Source organism: Gopherus flavomarginatus, chromosome 1, assembly GCF_025201925.1.
Source record: "Gopherus flavomarginatus isolate rGopFla2 chromosome 1, rGopFla2.mat.asm, whole genome shotgun sequence".
NCBI lineage: Eukaryota > Metazoa > Chordata > Testudines > Testudinidae > Gopherus > Gopherus flavomarginatus.
In genome coordinates, this window is record NC_066617.1 from 26,577,823 (window position 1) to 26,594,130 (window position 16,308).

General features: G+C 39.0%; 2 protein-coding genes across 3 annotated transcripts in view; one reads left to right on the forward strand and one right to left on the reverse strand.

Moving 5' to 3' along the window:
- The window catches only part of CCDC146 (coiled-coil domain containing 146), a 112,708-nt gene that overhangs the window by 55,443 nt on the left and 40,957 nt on the right, over positions 1 to 16,308 (reverse strand). The gene's annotated exons all lie outside the window — the stretch shown is intronic.
- On the forward strand, positions 6,211 to 15,562 carry FGL2 (fibrinogen like 2). The gene is made up of 2 exons (XM_050936938.1): positions 6,211 to 6,909; positions 12,892 to 15,562. The coding sequence occupies exons 1-2, from the start codon at positions 6,291 to 6,293 to the stop codon at positions 13,596 to 13,598; spliced, it is 1,326 nt and encodes a 441-aa protein (XP_050792895.1). The 5' UTR covers positions 6,211 to 6,290; the 3' UTR covers positions 13,599 to 15,562.

Below are 16,308 nucleotides of genomic sequence, written 5' to 3' on the forward strand. Positions count from 1 at the left end.
ATCAACCTCAGCCTGGACCAGTCCACACAAGAGATCCACTTCCTAGACACTACAGTGCAAATAAGCAATGGTCACATAAACAACACTATATACCGGAAACCTACTGACCACTGTACTTTTCTACATGCCTCCAGCTGTTATCCAGACCACATCACATGATCCATTGTCTACAGCCAAGCTCTAAGATACAACTGCATTTGCTCCAATCCCTCAGACAGAGACAAACACCTACAGGATCTCTATCAAGTGTTCTTAACTACAATACCCACCTGGTGAAGTGAAGAAACAGATTGACAGAGCCAGAAGGGCACCCAGAAGTCACCTTCTCCAGGACAGGCCCAACAAAGAAAGTAACAGAATACCACTAGCTGTCACCTACAGCCCCCAACTAAAACCTCTCCAGCGCATCATCAAGAATCTACAACCTATCCTGAAGGACAATCCCTCACTCTCACAGAACTTTGGAGACAGGCCAGTCTTCACTTATGGACAGCCCCTACACACCTGAAGCAAATACTCACTAGCAAGTACACACTCCACAACAAAAACACTAATCCAGGAACTGAACCCTGCAACAAACCCCAGTGCCAACTCTGTCCACATATCTATTCAAAGGACACCATCATAGGACCTAATCACATCAATCACACCATCAGGGGCTCGTTCCCCTGCACATCTACCAATGTGATATATGCGATCATGTGCCAGCAATGCCCTTCTGCCATGTACATTGGCCAAACCGAACAGTTTCTATGCAAAAGAATAAATGGACACAAATCTGACATCAAGAATTAAAACATTCAAAAACCAGTAAGAGAACACTTAAATCTCCCTGGACACTCAATAACAGACTTAAAAGTGGTAATTCTTCAACAAAAAACCTTCAAAAACAGACTCCAGCAAGAAACTGCAGAACTGGAATTAATTTGCAAACTAGACACTATCAAATTAGGCCTGAATAAAGACTGGGAATGGATGGGTCACTACAAAAACTAATTTCCCCCTGCTGATACTCACACCTTCTTGTTAACTGTTTGAAATGGGCCACCTTGATTACATTGGCTTCATTAGCACTTCAAAAGTGATTTCCACCCCTTCTTGTCAACTGTTTAGAATAGCCCACTTCCACCTTAATTGAATTGGCTCATTAGCACTGACCAGCCCCACCCCTGCTTGGCAAGTCAACTCCCATCTTTTCATATGCTGCGTATTTATACCTCTCTACTGTACTTTCCACTTCCATCTGATGAAGTGGGTTATCCCACGAAAGTTTATGCCCAAATAAATTTGTTGTTTTCTAAGGTGCCACAAGGACTCCTTGTTGTTCTTATCTTACTACTGTATTTACATGTATTTTTACTTTCCTATTTATTCTTACCTTATTATTTTATCTACTTTTATTTAATTCTTATTTAATTGATTATTAACTTGTAGTTATCTTTTGTATGTAACTCTCATTTTGTTACATTTTTATATTATCTCACTTTCTCTCAGAAGTCTTGCTTTTCTACAAGAGAAGATGAACCCACCCAATAGAATTATTTACAGAGTGAAGTACACCTCTGCCCTGACATAATGCTGTCCTCGGGAGCGAAAAAAAAAGTCTTACATTATAGGTGAAACTGCGTTATATCAAACTTGCTTTAATCCGCTGGAGTGTGCAGCCCCAACCCCCAGAGCACTCCTTTAACGCGTTATATCCAAATTTGTGTTATATGAGTCAAGTTATATCGGAGTGAGGTGTATTATTTCATGTGAACAAATGTGGCAGAATCTGGTCCTCACTGCATCAGAAGTTAACAGACCCTAATATCTCCTCCAAAACTTTTAAAAGTTTTTCACATCTTCTGTTTTATTGGAAAGAGATTCACTCCTATGAATCACAGAATCATAGAATATCAGGGTTGGAAGGGACCTCAGCAGGTCATCTAGGCCAACCTCCTGCTCAAAGCAGGACCAATTCCCAACTACATCATCCCAGCCAGGTCTTTGTCAAGCCTGACCTTAAAAACCTCTAAGGAAGGAGATTCTACCACCTCCTTAAGTAAACCATTCCAGTGCTTCACCACTCTCTGAGTGAAAAAGTGTTTCCTAATATCCAACCTAAACCTCCCTCACTGCAACTTGAAACCATTCCTCCTTGTTCTGTCATCTGCCACCACTGAGAAGAGTCTAGATCCATCCTCTTTGGAAACCCCTTTCAGGTAGTTGAAAGCAGCTATCAAATCCCCCCTCATTCTTCTCTTCTGCAGACTAAACAATCCCAGTTCCCTCAGCATCTCCTCACAGGTCATGTGCTCCAGCCCCCTAATCATTTTTCTTGCCCTCCATTGGACTCTTTCCAATTTTTCCACATCCTTCTTGTAGCATGGGGCCCAAAACTGGACACAGTACTCCAGATAAGGCCTTACCAACGTTGAAAAGAGGGGAATGATCACATCCCCCGATCTGCTGGCAATGCCCCTACTTATACAGCCCAAAATGCCGTTAGCCTTCTTGGCAACAAGGGCACACTGTTGACTCGTATGTAGATGGCCAGCACAAGGCATAAAACCATAAGCAGGGACAGATGTAGCCTTGTGATTCAATGGATGCACTATATTAAATTGCTGAGAGGGCACCGACCACCTGCAGGAGCATCCTCCATCCCAGCACCAGAAACCTAATCCTGGCCTCATGTGGTGGGAAGACCCCAGGATGGAGGAGGGGTTAGAAACTTTGCCCACCCCATTCTTACCCTGCTGTGGCGGCTCCTGTTCTGTGGGGCTGAACCCTGCTCCTGCCATTGTGACCTGGCATCTGGGGCTACAGCACCAAGCAGGTTTGGTGGATGGGCAGCTCTAGGGAGGCATGGACAAGGGCAAGTGGGGGGAGTGAGAGGTAAAAAGTTTGGGGACCACTTCTCTAAGATAAAATATTTTGGGGCTTCCCCCCACCACCACAACCAGGGCCAGCTCCAGGCACCAGCGAAGGAAGCAGGTGCCTGGGGTGGCCAATACAAAGGGGAGGCACTCTGTTCTTTATTGGGGGGGCATGTCCGGGTCTTCAGCAGCAAGTCAGTGGGGGGTCCTTCACTCCCTCTCTTCCTCTTCGGCGGCACCTTGATGGCAGATCAATTGTTTTTTTTCTTTTTCTTTTTCCCCCCGCTTCGCTGCTTGGGGCAGCAAAAAAGCTGGAGCCAGCCCTGCCCACAACACATACTAATAATTAATAGGGGGCCTCCTTGAGCTGCTTAATCCTTCACAGTAGGGCTTCTGTGACTCAATTATGGCATAATTGACAAGTCTAAGGACTTTGACTTTCTCAGTTTTGAGTTTTAGTAGTTTTGACTAGCTTCCTCGTATTTTTTTAGTTTCTTCTTTCTGAACTACCCAACCAGTATGGGCCGCTAGAAACCCTTAATTCAGCCCATCTTCAATTCCATTAACATCAAGTACCTTGAATACAGGAGGGTCTAATCATCCTGTGCCATGTGCAACAGCATCCTGCATGCATGTGAAGCAAAAGATTGAAGTTAAATATAGTATCCGACATAGACAATGATAACAGATATTAACCATGATCATTATCAAAATAAAATATGTGAGGGCTTCCTAGGGAAGGCTCAAGTTGAACATCATAAAAATGCCAGTGTTCCAGCAAAATAGTGTAGCTAACACATTTCTACTTACTAAGGCAATTAGGGCAGAGGACTGGACCTCTCTAGGTCCCTTCCAGTCCTAGAATCTGTGAATCTATTAATTATAAAATATTTGACATAAATTCTGCAACCTCAACAGAAATAATCAGTTTCTATCTTTCATTTCTATGCTGCATTTCCTGTAATTCGTATTTTTAATAACCAATGTTTTGACCATTTTTGTAGTTATTTTAAAACATAGAATGATTGTCATAATTTTAACTTGAAGTTAACCTTGTTTATTCTTCCATTTCAAACACCTAAAAAGTCACTGCCAACTACAGTCCTTTGTCTCAATATAGGGCACAAGGGCAAAATTCCAAATTATTAACATATTTTACAATTTTTCTGTGCTTGGGATATCAATATATTATATTTTGAGTAGTAAGTACTCCCCCTGTCAATCAGCTGCGTGAAGTTTAGCATAAATCTCATTCATTTTTCTCAGCTAATAAACATATAGTTCATTTACTAGAGAATTGGCTGCAAACATTGTCTTAGGATCATAGAACTGGAAGGGAGCTCAAGGGATCATCTGGTCTGGTCCCCTGCACTCAAGGCAGGACTAAGAATTATCTAGATCATCCCTGATAGGTGTTTGTCCAACCTGCTCTTAAAAATCCCCAATGATGGAGATTCCACAACCTCCATAGGCAATTTATTCCAGTGCTTAACCACTCTGACAGGTTTTTCCTAATGTCCAACCTAAACCGCCCTTGCTGTAATTTAAGCCCATTGCTTCTTGTCCTATCCTCAAAGGTTAAGAACAATTTTTCTCCCTCCTCCTTGTAACAACCTTTTATGTACTTGACAACTGTTATTATGTCCCCTCTCAGTCTTCTCTTCTCCAGATCTGGAGTACCAATTGACTTGGGGTAAGTCGCTGGTCTCTTGGGACTGGGAGTGTCATAAACAGATAAGAAAAGTTAATAGCACAGAAGTACTTTATATCTCTTTGACTGTAAAGGGTTAACAAGTTCAGTAAGCCTGGCTGTCACCTGACCAGAGGACCAATCAGAGGACAGGATACTTTCAAATCTTGAGGGAGGGAAGTTTTTGTGCTGTGCTGTTAGTGTTTGGTTGTTGTTCACTCTGGGGGCTCAGAGGGATCAGACGTGCAACCAGGTTTCTCTCCAATCTCTCCAATACAGGCTCTTATAAGTTCAGACTAGTGAGTACTAGGTAGATAAAGCGAGTTAGGCTTATGGTTGTTCTCTTTATTTGCAAATGTGTATTTGGTTGAAAGGAGTTCAAATTGGTATTTTGCTGAAAAGATTTTAATTTGTACTTGTATACTTAGGTTGGGAGGGTGTTCCCAGTGTTTATAGCTGAAAGACCCTGTACCTATTCCATTTTTTTTTAAATTTACAAAGATAATTTTTACTGTTTTTTCTTTCTTTAATTAAAAGCTTTTCTTGTTTAAGAACCTAATTTTTTTTTTATTCTGGTGAGACCCCAGGGGACTGGGTCTGGATTCACCAGAGAATTGGTGGGGAGAAAGGTGGGAAGAGGGAGAGAGAGGCTGATTTCTCTCTGTGCCAGGATTACTTTCTCTCAGGAGGAGTCTGGGAGGGGGAAAGAGAAGGAGGGAGGAAGGTGAATTGTCCTCTCTGTTTTGTGATTCAAGGAGTTTGAATCACAGTGATCTTCCAGGGTAACACAGGGAGGAAGCCTGGGAGAGGCAATGGTGAGGGAAAGGGTTTACTTTTCCTTGTGTTAAGATCCAGAGGGTCTGGGTCTTGGGGGTCCCCGGGCAAGGTTTTGTGGGGACTAGAGTGTACCAGGCACTGGAATTCCTGGTTGGTGGCAGCACTACAGGTTCTAAGCTGGTAATTGAGCTTAGAGGAATTCATGCTGGTACCCCATCTTTTGGACGCTAAGGTTCAGAGTGGGGAATTATACCATGACAGGGAGCAACCTGATATGGCGTGATTTTTGGTTTAGTGACCATTTTTATCACAAAGTTCAGTTTGTCTGAGTGGCAAGATAGACTGGAGAGTCTGAGGGGACTGTCTGTCACTTTATGATAAGACTGGTATAGTGATCCAGGGGTTCACATTTCTTACTGACTTGGTGAAATCTAATTACAGAATACACCACCAGTTTGGGGTATCTGACCTGTTTTCTGTCAGTCTGTCCTGAGGTAGGCACTCACATTTGTGAACCACTCCAGGAAATATGACATTCTCCACCTGTCAAGGTAGAGGAAATTACATGGTCCACAATGTCCATTTTTAAGTAAAATTTTATATTCAAAATGTTGTGAATCAGGAATTTTGTAGAATATCATAAAATATTTTCTTGCTTTAGATATGTTTTCAAAAGAAAAATCAAAGTAAAATAAATAAGACCTCAATAAACTTCATACTCTATCTGTGCACATGAATATTATCATTTTGCTTGTGTTATTATGCATAAGCTACTTTTGCCAAGGACTATCTACTTTGCTCTGCTATTAATATCACTAAAACTTGTTGTGATGCAAGAACTCCCACCCACTTCTGAGAACAGTGAAGGCAGTTTATCTGTTAACACACAGGCTGCTCGCTGCCTTTAGAAGAAGTTCTTCCAGTTTTACATACTTCCTCATTGAGCTAGTTTCACTGCAAAGATGAAGAAGCTCATTTACTTAGTCTTGTTTAAGACAGCTCTGCTTGCTTTTACAAACACTTCTGCACTTGCAGATGAACATACAGAAGGTTTTAAAGAAGGAAAAGCTATTGATGCTTGTCCTATAAAGCTCAAAACCAATGGGAAATGTGAAGAAGGAGAGGAATGTCCATATCAGATAAACCTGCCTCCGATGACCATCCAGCTACCTAAGCAGTTCAGATTGATAGAGAAGACTCTCAAAGAAGTACAAACTCTTAAAGATGAAGTAAACAAATTGAAGAAATCTTGTCAAGATTGCAAGTTGCAGGCAGATGACAACCAAGAAAGAGATAGTACTGAATTCCTGGCACCTACTAGAGAAATCCCCATGGAGAACAGTAAGATACAAGATAATAGAGTAAAGGAATTACAGAGCAAAGTTAATAAACTGTCAGTCAGTTTGAAGAATGCAAAGAATCAGATACAGTCACTGCAGGGTAATGTGGAAAAAAGAAGCCTAATAAACATGGACAATGTACAAAATTATGTCGACAGCAAAGTAGCAAATCTGACATCTTTTTTGAAAAATTTGGATGACAGATGTTCTTCTAAGTGTCCAGTCATACAATCAAGTCCTGGTATGTAAAGCTATATTTATAAATTTTCTGTAGAATTATTTAATAGAACAATTTAAACATTTTACCACAAATACCTTTGTTTTCATCTTCACAAATCAAAAAGTATTATAAAATTCACTCTTATTGTGTCCAGGAAGGACTTGCTGGAAGATACTAAGTGCTTTCAACTTCCATGGGAGTTGCGGGTACTCAGTACTTCTCAGGATTTGGCTCTAACATAGTACTTAAAAAGTAGCCCTCCAAAGGGAACATTTATTTTAACATTTGTTCAGCAAATATGCATACTGTATTTACTCATATTCGCATACTGCTGTCATAGCAATTCAGAGCCCAAACATTAAGATGGAAATGAAATTCCTTTATATATTTAAATTTTATTTTACACTGTATTCAAAAGGAAAATATCCACTTTAATTCTACATTACACTGAAAACTGAACAACTGTTTTTGGCTTGAACGTTTTTCACATTTTTGAGAGATTAGGGGAAGGGAATGAGAAAGATCTGGCCCTAAAAGATTTCAGTAGTTTTACTATCTGACTTTGATAATGAAAGACTGAAAAAACAAACATCTCAAAATATCCTGGAATTGTTTTTAAATGGTCTGGAAAGTGTTAGCTAACAACAAAGGAATCTAATGAAAGGTGTAAGTTGTATAGATGGATAACAAAATAATTATTTACCATAGTTACACAGACATGTAAGGCTTGGCTAAAAACCTAATCGTATTAATGCTTCTCAAATGGAAGGCACACACAGCACTCTTTTAGCAATATAGTGGAATATTGGCAAGAATCTAATATATAAACAATGTAAAATGAGATACTAATGTGGGAGCTTGGGGATTTATTTCCTTTTAAATACCATGTTGTAAGGGACTTTTGTTACTTTTAAAAAAATCCTGTTATGATTATTAAAAGAAAAAATAAATGGAATTGGTAGATTATACCATGTTAATCTTTACTTTTGCCAAATTAATATGATTAACATTTTAATTTTTATGATGTCTGTATGTAACTAAAATTTTGATATTACATTGAAGGATCTTTAGAAGTAAGAGGCATTCACAAAAAGTTGCCAGTGTATTCTGCCATCCAGATACCATACATAATAATAAAAGAGTTTTCTAGTGATTAAAACAATGACAGGTCACTGCACTAAATTTTTGAGCACCAAACTGCTTGCCAATCCTCCAAGCTAAAAAAAGTATGACGTATTAAATTAGACAGCTCTTCCAGAAGTCATACCTGCAGGACCTGCCCTCCTTCACTCTCATCTGCAATACTAGTCTATTTAAAGAATATCAGAGAAAACTGCAGATAGTACAATGAATGCACTGCTATGTTTTGAAATTCTGAAACACAAGATCAGCAAAAATACAAACAGGACACATGAACAACTTTATGTTATAGCAGTGTCTTTATTAGATACCAGTAAGCAAATGTCATGCTTCAGGTATAAGATAGTCAGAGGTCAGGAAGGAATTTTTCCTATCCATCATGTACAAGTCTCCATGATTGGGTAGGTGCATTCTAAATTCTCCTCATCACCACCTTTTTCTGAAATATCAGTTTTGGTTATTAGCACAAGCCAGTCTAGTCTTGATAGATCTATATTCTTCTGTTACTATAACACACGCAGAAAGGGTAACTGATGCAAAGTAATGTTCAACCTACAGTCTTAATCCAGGCAGGTAAAAATACTACTATAGTAACTCCTCACTTAATGTTGTAATTATGTTCCTGAAAAATGCTACTTTAAGTTAAACGATGTTAAGTGAATCCAATTTCCCCATAAAAATTAATGTAAATGGGAAGGGTTAGGTTCCAGGAGGAAAAAAATTTCACCAGACAAAAGACTATTTCATTTCTATATACACACACACACACACACACACACACACACAACTTTTTTTAAAAAAACAAACAATTTAATACTGTATACAGCAATGATGATTGTGAAGCTTGGTTGAGGTGGTGAAGTCAGAGGGTGCAAGAGGATGGGATATTTCCCAGGGAATGCCTTACTACTAAATGATGAACTAGCACTTGGCTGAGCCCTCAATGATTATCATGTTGTTAATGTAGCCTCACACTCTACAAGGCAGCACGAATGGAGGGAGGGGAGACAGCATGGCAGAGAGAAACAGAGAAACACACTGTGTGTGTGTGTGTGTGTGTGTGAGATGCATTGTCCCTTTAAGTACGCTGATCCCCACACTAAGTACATTGCCCTTTTAAGTAGATCAGCAAGTTGAGACAGCATCTGCTTCTAGCAAGCTCCCTCCGTCCTGAGCCCTGTTGTGTCCCTCCCCTTCCCCTCCCCCATGGAAATGGAGTAAAGGAATGGGGGGGAGGGGGACACCCGGACATTAGCACCCCTCTTCCACCCACCCCCTTGCACTGCAACCAGAAGGCTCCTGGGAGCAGCTCCAAGGCAGAGGGCAGGAGCAGCACATTGCAGTGGGGGGAAAGACAGCTGAACTGCCCGGCAGGGCTGTGCTGCTGCTCAGGGAACTTAGGGGAGCGGGATGCTGATGGGGTGCTGCTGGACCACCCTGGTTCCAAATCCCCACCAGCTAGCTCCAACGGGCTGCTCTTTCTGCAAGCAGAGGACAAAGCAGGTACAACTTTAAACGAGCATGTTCTATAACTGATCAGCAACATAACGAACAATGTTAACCGGGATTACTAAGTGAGGAGTTACTGTACATAGCATTTATATATAACAAACAATCCAACAGTGATAGTGAAAATGTAATGGTAATACGTGCATTATGAAACTAGAAAGGATGACAATAACTAGTTTTCGCTCATAGGAACAAATCCTGACTTCAGTGAAGTCAACGGCAAAACTATTATTGACTTAAATAGGAGTAGGGTTGGATCCATAGAAGGTGCCTAATCAGGAGCGGCGCCAGAGTTTCTGGCGCCCTAGGCAGAATTCGGGAGGTGGCATTTTGTGCACTCCCCATGTGGCATGTGGGAGCTTCCGGTTCCGCTCCTGTCACACCGCCAAAGAAGGACCCTCAGCCGAAATGCTGCAGGCGACAGCAGCAGTCATTGAGCTGCTCAATTGCCTGCTGCTGTTTTCCGTGGCACGTCAGCAGAAGGTCCTTCTTTGGCGCCGCGACGTGAGCGGAACCGGAAGCTCCCATGCGCCCCGTCGAGAGCGCACAAAATGCCACCCCCCGAATCCTGGCGCCCTAGGCAACCACCTAGGGTCACCTAATGGAAGTGCCGGCCCTGTGTCTAATTGAGACTGGCCCTCTTTGTTCACATCTATTCTGAAACTTAGGCTACTTAACATCTTATCCAAAGTCCACTGAAATAAAGGGGCGTCTTCCCATTGGCTTCAACAGGCTTTGGATGAGGCCTTAGTTCAGGGCCTACATATGGATTTAGATGCTTAACTTTAGGTACCCAAGTCTGAAATTGTTGTCTCTAGTCTCTGGATGTTAACAAGAAAGTTTTATCTATCAGAAATCTTCTTCCACAACTCCAATTTATATGTAGATGAAAGTAAAACAAAGAAAACAATTTATTATTATTATTTTCATGAGTTAGGGTTGACCACAAAACCCAAGAGTGGAGGAGAATAAATAAGTCACTTATGTAATCCAAGAATATCCTTGAGTAACATATTTTGCATCCCTATTCTATGTAATTAACTCCATGTTAAATTCTCTCTTATATACAAAATATGTGCATTCCATGGCAGAATTAGTATCAATCACAAAGTTAAGGTTACACTGAGATTTGAACATAATGAAAGAATAAGATTTCTCTTTCACACTTTAAAGATGGAATTTACTCTCCTAATTTGACAAAATAACTCTTCAAAATAACCTATTGAGTATTGTGTCCAGTTCTAGGTCCCACCATTTCAGGAAAGATGTGGACAAATTAGAGAAAGTCCAGAGAAGAGCAACAAAACTGATTCAAGGTGTAGAAAATATGACTTATAAGGAAAAATTGGGTTTGTTTAGTCTGGAGAAGAGAAGACTGAAGGGGGACATGATAATTTTTAAGTACATCAAAGATTGTTACAAGGAGGAGGGTGAAAAATTATTCTCTTTAACTTCTGAGGATAGGACAAGAAGTAACGGGCTTAAACTGCAGCAAGAGAGATTTAGGTTGGATATCAGGAAAGACTTCTTAACTGTCAGAGTGGTTAAGCACTGGAACAAATTGCCTAGGGATGTTGTGGAATCTCTGTCATCACAGATTTTTAAGAACAGGTTAGATGAACCCATGAGGGATGGTCTAGTTATCACTTAGTCCTACCTTGAGTGCAGGGGACTGAACTAGATGACCCTTCCAGTCCTATGATTCTATAGGACAATTTATTCTTTATGTAATTTCTTAAATAAAATATTTACTAACTTCTGCAGAGAAAATAATTTTAAAATGCGCCCTTTCTGAAGTTTTTCCTCACATTTCTTAAATAACCCAGGAATCCTGACTCCTAGTCCCCTACTGTAGCCTGAGAACAGCACTTCCTCTTAACAAGCAGTTCTTATTATTAATATTTGTATTTTTCCAGTGGTGATATACAATTAAAACATGTAATCAAACACTCCCATACATTTAAATTATTTGTAGTAGGAATATACATTCTCAAAATAATTTCCAACACTTAAAACCCTTCCTCTGAAAGACATCAATGAAATATTGTTGTGTTAATGAACATATTGTGTTGTGGAACATGAAGTTCTAAGAATGTGTCATTTGCAGCATATCCTGTAAAAACTCTTGACCACACCATCATTACTAGTAAGTGGTTATAGATGGATTTATAATCCTCAGGAAACATCTGGAAAATAAGTTTGTATAAAATAAATTATTGATAGGAAGATGAGTTACGTAAATGGATCAGCATACTGATTATTTCTTTATTACGAAGCCAGCAATTCCATGTGCACAGGAAAGCACTGTCACTTTTCTAGCTACATCTTTTTAGGAATCATAGAATTGGCATAAGACAACATTACTAGTTTCCTCCTATTTCCTAAAGTATTGTAAATAACTGACCACCGACATATGAAAAATTCCCATTGTCTAGACTAACAGCCAATAATGAGCCATCTTTAAGTCATCCTGATATGAAATAAACTTCTCATATGACATACTATAGCATGAAAGGTACTGAATTATAGATATTAATATGACAAAGTAGAATGAATCCATTCCACAAGAGGAGCAAATTCTATAATACATAAGAGAAAATTAAGGTATAGTTGAATACATGAGTTAAAAAGCATTTGAAATAATAGAATGGAAATAGTAGGCTAAATTCACTACTGAAATATGCCAGCATTAGCTCACGGAGAAGAGTTCCAATAATGGAAAGTGTACAGAGGGGGCCAGATTTTGGCTGCAAATACCAAACAACTTCACTGGGTGAAAAGGGAAGAGGGGAAGAGGCCAGCCCAGTGAAAAGTGGGCAATTTTGGCCAAAAATGCAGTGTCGTCAGGGTGTCTGCACAGCCATCAGATGCATCAGGTTCCTGGTAGTGGACACCTATGGAGTAGCCCTAATGGGAATAAAAGATGCCCATACTTACCAGAACTCTGACTGCAGAAACACTTCTTGACCTCTGGAGAGTTAAGTCACCCCCACAAGATGCAACCCTCAGGGTATGTGTTTTGCACCTCCTTGAACCAGCTTTGTGGAATTTAATTCATTATTCTTTATGGATATACATGCAAGAAATAAGCAGCAAGACAATTTTATGGAGCTATGTAGCATTTTTTAGATTAACATTAATCATTTGTATTGTTTTTGCATTTATTAATAAATAAGAAAAATAGGAGAGAGAACCTCCAGGCAAGATACTGCTAAAAGTGCTGAAGAGTATACACTGTGGGTTTAAAATGTAATTTTTTACATTAACATAGTCTGGAATGCTTGATGTGGTTTACTAGATACTAAAAAAAATTAAATAAGACTGTCCATACTAATACTATCTATTTTCCCCTAGTTATACAACTAATGCAGAGAGACTGTGCTGATCATTATACAGCAGGTAGAAGGCGTAATGGAATCTACAGAGTTATTCCAGATCCAAAACATAGCAGCTTTGAGGTTTACTGTGACATGGAATCAATGGGAGGTGGCTGGACAGTGCTACAGATGCGTCAAGATGGTAGCATTAACTTCAACAGAACATGGAATGACTACAAAAATGGCTTTGGAAATCTCAGCAGGGAGTTTTGGCTGGGGAATGATAAAATTCATCTCCTGACCAAAAGCAGGGATATGCAGCTGAGAATTGAGCTTGAAGATTTCAATGGTATTCGAGAATATGCTAAATATGAACAGTTCTATGTAGCCAATGAATATCTCAAGTACCGTCTAAGTGTCAGTGGCTATAGTGGTACAGCCGGAGATGCCCTGCACTTCAATAAACATTACAACCATGATCAAAAATTCTTCACTACCCCGGACAAAGACAATGATAAGTATCTATCAGGAAATTGTGGGGCTTACTACAGCTCTGGCTGGTGGTTTGATAAATGTTTGTCTGCCAACCTAAATGGCAAATACTATCACCAAAAATACAAAGGTGTTCGCAATGGGATTTTCTGGGGCACCTGGCATGATGTTTCTAATGGTCTTCCAGATGGTTATAGGCAAGCTTTTAAACAGGTAAAAATGATGATCAGACCCAAAGGCTTTGTGCCATAAATCAGCACCCTCTGCTGTAACCAGTTTATATTAGGTCATACTAAAAACGTCACGCTTACTCAGTATCATATTCAAAACACAAATATTGGAGTATTTTAACATTCAGTCCTAATATAATCCTTCCAAGATGAAAAAAAGTGTCTCAACATAAAATGTTTATTGATTTCTTCCTTGTGCCTTATAAAAACAGTTTTAATGCTTCAGAGTAGCTGTTGCTAAAACTTCAGCATTGCTAAATTCTGAATTTGAAGGCATTGATTTTAATGTTTCAGTTGTACTTTTACTATCTGCAGCATACCAGGTTTCTGCAATCTACAACTTTTTAAGGCTTCTACAAAGGTAGCTGAATGAAAATCCATATTTTTGCCTGAAAATATCTCAAACATTTCTGATTACATATAACCACCTTAGACACCGAGTTTCATCCTCTTATATGGATCTCATTATATCATCTGTGTCTTCATAAACATTAAAGATAGATCATCCCAACACCACCAGGAACTAAGAAAGTGGTATCCCATTTTAAATGGACTGAGGCAGAGATCACCTAATTTGCTCAAAGTCACAAAGCAACATTTGACAGAGTCTCTGTCCAGCCCCTTGACCAAGGGATCATCCAACCAAGTATTGTGGCAGAGTTGAACAAAAGCAAATGGAAAGGGTGCGTAGACTAAGTATGGAGTGAAACAGCACCTCCACAGCATGTTTTCCCCCACAAGCTGTTTGCTTTGAAACCATGCTTTTTGCTTCTTTGATGAAGGAAAGTTAACAGCTACACAGCTTGTCAGAGAGCTATGCTAGCAGGGCTGGAGCAGGAAGCATCAGAAAGGATTTTCTTCTACTACTGCCTCCAGATCCAAAGAGAGAGAGTTTGGTTCCCTTAGAGCCTAAAACCCTGTGGTTTCACACCCAAATCTCCCTTCTTCTGCATCCTCTATTCGAGGTGAACTTTATGAGGTTGCAGGGATTCAAACTTAATTTTTTTAACTTGTCAGAACTTTTTAGGTATCATCAGGAAAAAGATTATGTAGAAAAACACACATACATATATAAAATCAAAGTAGGGTTTTCCCCCCCAAATTTGATGTTTGCTTTTTTCCCCTTAAAAGCAAAGAAAAACTAACATCCAATGAATGACTTTTATACAATGGACAAAAGGGAAGCAGAGATTTTCTTGTTGTTGCTCTGAAGTGTAAGAAATAAAATGTAACAGTAGTTCAGACATTTCATGAATTACAAACCAAAGAGACATTCCAGATCATAATGAATACTGTACATAGTGAATTTAAATTTGGTAATATTAAGGCCTTGTCTGTACTTAGACTGCGTTTGCCAGAATAGCTATACTGACAAACCCTCCTTGTGCAGACACAAGTTATACTAGCTCTCAGAATGAAATAAGTTATAGCAGGACAAAGATTTTTTGCTGGTGTAACTGCATCTACAGTAGGGCTTTTCCTGACATAGCTATATCAGTCATGGGTATGATTTCTTCCACACCTAACCGACATAGCTATTCCAGCAAAACTTTTAAGTGTAGTCTGGTCCAATACTTACAAACATGACATTTACTACTTTTTGATATACCAAATTGAAGTGTGCATTAGTGATTTAAGTACAATGATCTATAGTGACAATGACCAAATTATAAGATATTAATATATTTTAAAGGAATTATAAATATTTTGAAGGATATTTTGATGTGAAATGTCATTTGCTTTATTATGTTTTCATTTTAAAAGATGGATGGAAGATTTTAATACTATCAGATGTATACTCTTTGCTTGAACACATTTTGAAGTTCCTTTTTATCCTGAAATAGAATGTAATTGGTTAAACAAAAAAAAGTTTTTGATGCACTGGCTAGAAGAGCGATTTTTAGCAGAGTATTATTATATTTAATCATTTGGTATAAAGTGAACTAACTTAATAATAAGTTTCCAAATAAATTTCTTCTTCACTCAGCTAATTTGTTACAAGTGAAACTGACCTTTGTTTCTTGTTTAAAGATCTTTTTTTTAAAATAGACATTTTAAAATCAAATACACAACTAATGTATATTATTTACATGTTAAAGGGGAAAAATCAGTCTAATATTGATATTGTCAAAGCTGGATACTCCCTTTCTGCTATTAGGCTGGATTCTCCAATTATTCAGATTAGTTTTATACGAGTGTAACTTCATTAATTTCAGTGGCGTTATTCCCAATTTACACTGGTGTGAATAAAGTCTAATTCACACCCATTATGTCCACACGGCAGTTATAGTGCTTGTTTTAAAGGTTCCTTGATCTGAATCCTCAAAAACAGTATCTCACCAATGATTCCTTTGATGTTCTATAACAATTCAATCACTGATGAAATAGACTACAGTAAGCCAACTCAGAATGGCCAGCTGTTGACAAAAGGGCTGTGGAATTTTACACAGCTGACTGTGGGTACCTTCCAGCTATAGAGGTGCAGTCCATGGACACTACAGGTGAGCACACGATACTAGTGGCTGAATTCTCAGTCATCAATGACTGGTTACTCATCTACTACTACAGAACAATTGGATCCCTGTAGTTTTCATAGGCTGCATCTCCATATTAAAGATAAGGCAGCTGTTAACTTACCTATTTTTAAATTATGTGAAACTTCTGGACTCATGTACAGCTGTCAATATGATCCTTGACGGGAAAAAAAAAAAAAAAAGAATCACCTTATACAA

Excerpts from the sequence above, each read along its gene's own strand:
- FGL2 (XM_050936938.1), top strand. The coding sequence starts at position 6,291 with ATGAAGAAGCTCATTTACTTAGTCTTGTTTAAGACAGCTCTGCTTGCT. Across the intron at positions 6,910-12,891 it reads AGTCATACAATCAAGTCCTG|TTATACAACTAATGCAGAGA; the intron begins GTATGTAAAGCT and ends ATTTTCCCCTAG.